The 5,110-nt window shown below is 57.7% G+C and overlaps 1 protein-coding gene across 1 annotated transcript; it reads left to right on the top strand.

Moving 5' to 3' along the window:
- Positions 1–3,733, top strand: LOC127586482 (ephrin type-B receptor 3-like). Its single transcript, XM_052044492.1, has 2 exons — positions 1–653; positions 2,916–3,733. Exons 1-2 carry the CDS (start codon positions 356–358, stop codon positions 3,002–3,004), a joined length of 387 nt encoding a protein of 128 aa, XP_051900452.1. The 5' UTR covers positions 1–355; the 3' UTR covers positions 3,005–3,733.
- Positions 3,734–5,110: the final 1,377 nt, after the last annotated feature.

Raw genomic sequence — 5,110 nt, 5'->3', positions numbered from 1 at the left:
CTGTTTTACAGAGGCAGTGAAGTATTTGAACAACTGGACTCTGTGGTTGAGCAACTCGATGCTGCCGTTTGAGCAATTCAGTTTGGGAAAGGAGACCAAATCCTCTTACCTGGAACCTTTGCCTTCTGGTCTCGGACACCTCTGCCACAGGGAAAGGTTTCTCACCATCCACCCTATCTACACCTCTCCTAGTTCTGTGCACCACCTGCTTGGGAGATAGTTTTCCAACTCTCCCAGCTTTCTCGGGATCTGTGGGAGTGTTTCTCTGTCTCTGTCTCTGTCTCTCTTTCTCTCCCGGCAGTAGGAGGAGGCTGTGGCGGTGGACAAAAACTTTGAGACCACATGGGCATACCGGATGTGTAACGTGGAGCTCCCCAACCAGGACTGGCTGCGCAGCGGATTCATCCGGCAGGGAGAGGCTCGGCTGGTCTATGTGGATCTGAGGTTCTCCGTGCGGGACTGCAGGTCCTTTCAGGGGGCCGCCGGCTTCTGCAGGGAGACCTTCACCCTCTACCACCGCCAGTCAGACTCCGAGGGGGCCGTCTCAGCCTCTAGCACCAAGGAACTGAGGGTGGCGTACGCCAAGGTGCTGGAGGTGGGCGCCGATCACGTCTTCACCCTGGAGGGGGAGCGGCCAGGTCAACAGGGCCACGGTGAGGGTGGGGCCACTCTCCAAGGCAGGCTTCAGGCTGGCTTTCCGGGACCGGGGGGGGGGGGGGGGGGTGGCCGGGGCGCGCATCAACCTGCTCTCCGTCCAGGACTACTTCGGCCATCATCGCCAACCCGGCCCACTTCCCTGAGGCGGTGACGGGTGAGGGGCCATCCTCCCTGGTGGTGGTGACCAGCTCCTACATGCCCAACGCCGAGGAGGGATCCGTCCCGCTCAAGATGTACTGCGGCGGCAACGGTGACTGGGTGGGCGCCGCCGGGGCCTGCAGGTGTCGCCATGGTTACCGGAGTGATGAGGGGCTCACGGCCTGCACAGGTAGTGGGACCCGCGCCCCCCTCCCCGACATGCCCCCACCCCCCACAGCTCCCCCACCCCCGCACATCCCCCCTCACACACCCATCCCCCCTCACCACACCCCCCAACCCCCTGCATGTCACCCCGCACATCCCAACCCCTCACCGCCCCCTCACCAACACCCCACCCCTCATACACCACCTCACACTCCCACCCTCCTTACCAACCCCCCACCCCCCACTAAACCCCTACCCCTCACACCCCCTCGCACACCCACCCTCCTCACCAACCCCCCACCCCACACCCCCTCGCACACCCACCCTCCTCACCAACCCCCCACCCCACACCCCCTCGCACACCCACCCCTCACACCCCCCTCGCGCACCCACCCTCCTCACCAACCCCCACCCCTCACACCCCCCTCGCACACCCACCCTCCTCACCAACCCCCACCCCTCACACCCCCTCGCACACCCACCCTCCTCACCAACCCCCCACACCTCACACCCCCCTCGCACACCCACCCTCCTCACCAACCCCCCACCCCTCACACCCCCCTCGCACACCCACCCTCCTCACCAACCCCCCCACCCTTCACACCCCCCTTGCACACCCACCCTCCTCACCAACCCCCCCACTCCTCACATCCCTCCACCCCACTCACAACCCCACCCTGCTCCCCAATATCCCACCCTCCTCACCAACGCCCCACCCCTCATACACCCCCTCATACCCCCCTCACCAACCCCCCCACCCCTCACATCCCTCCACCCCACTCACAACCCCACCCTGCTCCCCAATATCCCCCCACCCTCCTCACCAACCCCCAACCCACCACACACATCCCCCACCCTACTCACAACCCCCACCCCCTCACATCCCCTGCCCTCCTCACCCATCCAAGCCCCTCATCCCCCCACCCCGCCACACAAACACACACCAACCCCCTCAAACACCCCCACCCCCCACCGAGCCCACCCCAGGGTCGGGGAAGACACCCCCTGCCCCAACACCACCCCCCCCTGCTGACTGTCCATTCGCAGTTGTACAAAACACCGGTGAGGCTGCACTTGGAGGATTGTGTTCAGTTTGGATCAACCCTGTTATGGGAAAGATGTAACCAAACCACAAGAGTGAAGGAAGGATTTACGAGGACGTTGCCAGGGCTCGAGGGACCGAGTTATAGGGAGAGTTTGGACAGGCTGGGACTTTTTTCATTGGAGCGTGAGGCGTGACCTTATAGAGGTGTATAAAATCATGAGGGGCATAGATAGGGTGAATGCACACAGTGTTTCCCCGGCGTAGGGGAATCAAGAGGGCATAGGTTTAAGGTGAGAGATTTAATAGGAATGTGAGGGGCACTGTCACAAGTAGAGGGTGGTGTGTACATGGAACGAGCTGCCAGAGGAAGTGGCTGAGGCAGGTACAGTCACAACTTTGAAAAGACAGTTGGACAGGTACATGGATAGGAAAGGTTTAGAGGGATATGGGCCAAACGTGGCCAAATGGGACTAGCTTAGATGGGAATGTCAGTCAGCATGGACCAGTTGGGCCGAAGGGCCTGTTTCTGTGCTGTATGACTAATACTCCCAACACTTTTTGAATCTGTTACACGGTAGTATAGTACATTTTCCTGTGGAAGGAGCAAGTTTAAAGCAGGAATCAGGATTCCAGTGAGTGTGAAGGGAACGCAGTGTCAGCGCCCAATCTGGGTGAACGTTTGCAATCTCTGAACCATCGGAGAGCAGATCATCGGAGTTCTACTGCACGGAATTTCCACAGCATGAAGCTGAATTCCTGTTTATTGTCCAGAGCTTTGCTCCTTAGACTTTCCAAGCCAGATTGGTTGGCTTACTATTTATACTGCACCAAACTGCAAGGTCAAACTTAATTCTATGTCCAGATGCGGGGTCTCGACCCGAAACGTCAAACTGTCCATTTCCCTCCACAGATGCTGCCCGTCCTGCTGAGTTCCTCCAGTATTTTGTGTGTTGCTCTCAGTTCCATCCCAGGCCAATGACAGCGAGCTACACATCATGAAGCTCTGTTGGAGAGAGGAGAGGATCTCGGAGCTCAGGGTCCTGGCAGCTGAAGGGACAGACCCCCAACGGTGAGGGGATTAAATCCGGGGATGATCAAGAAGCCAGATCAATGAAAACACTTTGTAACGGAAGTATTAAAATATCACGCTTTATCCATTAAAAATGTTCACAAAGAGACCACGTAGGGTTCACAGAGAACGAGAAGATGCTTGGGGTGGGGTGCGGACTGGGGGAGGGAGTGGGGGGGGAGGGGTCCCTGTCCGATGAGTTGTGGTAATTGGGGAGGCCAAGAGATGGGGAGCGCCCCGGGGTGTTCCTGACAGTACCCTCCCTCAAAATCCTGGGCATCCCTACTGGATTCACTGGTGGGTGACACCACCCCTGCCCCAACTGCAGTTCGTGGGATCTTGCTGTGTGCAGGATAGAGGCCCTCAATATCAACAAAGCAAAAGAGCTTGTCATTGACTTCACGAAAGGGGGCGGTGTACATGCACCTGTCAACATCAATGGTGCTGAGGTCAAGAGGGTTGAGAGCTTCAAGTTCCTGGGAGTGAACATCACCAACAGCCTGTCCTGGTCAAATCACGTAGATGCCACGGCCAAGAAAGCTCACCAGTGCCTCTACTTCCTCAGGAGGCTGAAGAAATTTGGTTTGTCCCCTTTGACCCTCACCAACTTTTACTGATGCCCCATAGAAAGCATCCTATCAGGATGTATCACAGCTTGGTACGGCAACTGCTCTGCCCAGGACCGCAAGAAACTGCAGAGAGTTGTGGACCACTGCCCAGCGCATCACGGGACACCAGCCTCCCCTCCATGGACTCTGTCTTTACCTCTCGCTGTCTTGGTGAAGCAGCCAGCATAATCAAAGACCCCACCCACCCGGGACATTCTCTCTTCTCTCCTCTTCCATCGGGTAGAAGATACAGGAGCTTGAGGGCACGTACCACCAGGCTCGAGGACAGCTTCTATCCCACGGTGGTAAGACTATTGAACAGTTCCCTTATACGATGAGATGGACTCTGACCTCATGATCTACCTTGTGGTGACCTTGCACCTTATTGCACTGCACTTTCTCTGTAGCTGTGACACTTTACTCTGTACTGTTATTGTTTTTACCTGTACTACCTCAATGCACTCTGTACTAACTCAATGTAACTGCACTGTGTAATGAATTGACCTGTACGATCGGTTTGCAAGACAAGTTTTTCACTGTACCTTGGTATAGGTGACAATAATAAACAATATGTCCAGTCCGTTCAACAGGGAGAGGCAGGTGAGGCTCTGGGCAGCTCCTGATGTGATCGGTTACGGGTTGGGCCCCAGGTTACGGCAAGATCCTGTTCCCGAGAGATGTCCGGAAACTGGGGATGTCCGAAACGCGGACACAGAACGAGTCCCTGCACAACAGGAGACCCCCTCAGCACCCGGTCAAATCCGTCCTGCCGGTGTCCCAAACGCTCGTCCCGCGCGTACAGGGCTGTACACACGTGGGCGTTCGTAACCCCGGGGGGGGGGGGGGGAGAGAGGAGGTGTCGTGTCCAACGGGCCAGACCCTGGAATTCCTGCCTCATCGCCTCTCATCCCCCCAGCCGTCCGAGGATGGACGAGGAAGGGGTTTGGGGGCCGTGGAGATTTTCCCAGAGGGGAGAGGGTGGGGATGAGGACAGAAGGGCAACCCACCCCTTCCTAGGGGCAATGAGGACACAGGTCTCTCTCTCTCTCTCTCCCTGGGACACAGGTCTCTCTCTCTGTCTCTCCCTCTCTCCCCCTGGGACACAGGTCTCTCTCTCTCTCCCTGGGACACAGGTCTCTCTCTCTCTCTCTTCCTGGGACACAGGTCTCTCTCTCTCTCTCCCCGGGACACAGGTCTCTCTCTCTCTCTCTGTCTCTCCCTCTCTCCCCCTGGGTCACAGGTCTCTCTCTCTCTCTCTCCCTGGGACACAGGTCTCTCTCTCTGTCTGTCTCTCCCTCTCTCCCCCTGGGACACAGGTCTCTCTCTCTCTCTGTCTGTCTCTCCCTCTCTCCCCCTGGGACACAGGCCTCTCTCCCTCCCCTGGGACACAGGTCTCTCTCTGACACTGGGAGAACAAGCACACAGACC

The sequence above is a fragment of the Pristis pectinata genome, chromosome 37 (genome assembly GCF_009764475.1).
Source record: "Pristis pectinata isolate sPriPec2 chromosome 37, sPriPec2.1.pri, whole genome shotgun sequence".
In the NCBI taxonomy this organism is placed as follows: domain Eukaryota; kingdom Metazoa; phylum Chordata; class Chondrichthyes; order Rhinopristiformes; family Pristidae; genus Pristis; species Pristis pectinata.
This window is presented reverse-complemented; position numbering and strand designations above follow the sequence as displayed.

Bases quoted from the DNA above. Each gene is read 5' to 3' on its own strand.
- LOC127586482 (XM_052044492.1), top strand. From the start codon at position 356: ATGTGTAACGTGGAGCTCCCCAACCAGGACTGGCTGCGCAGCGGATTC. The intron at 654-2,915 runs GTGAGGGTGGGG...TTCCCTCCACAG, and splicing joins GCCAGGTCAACAGGGCCACG to ATGCTGCCCGTCCTGCTGAG.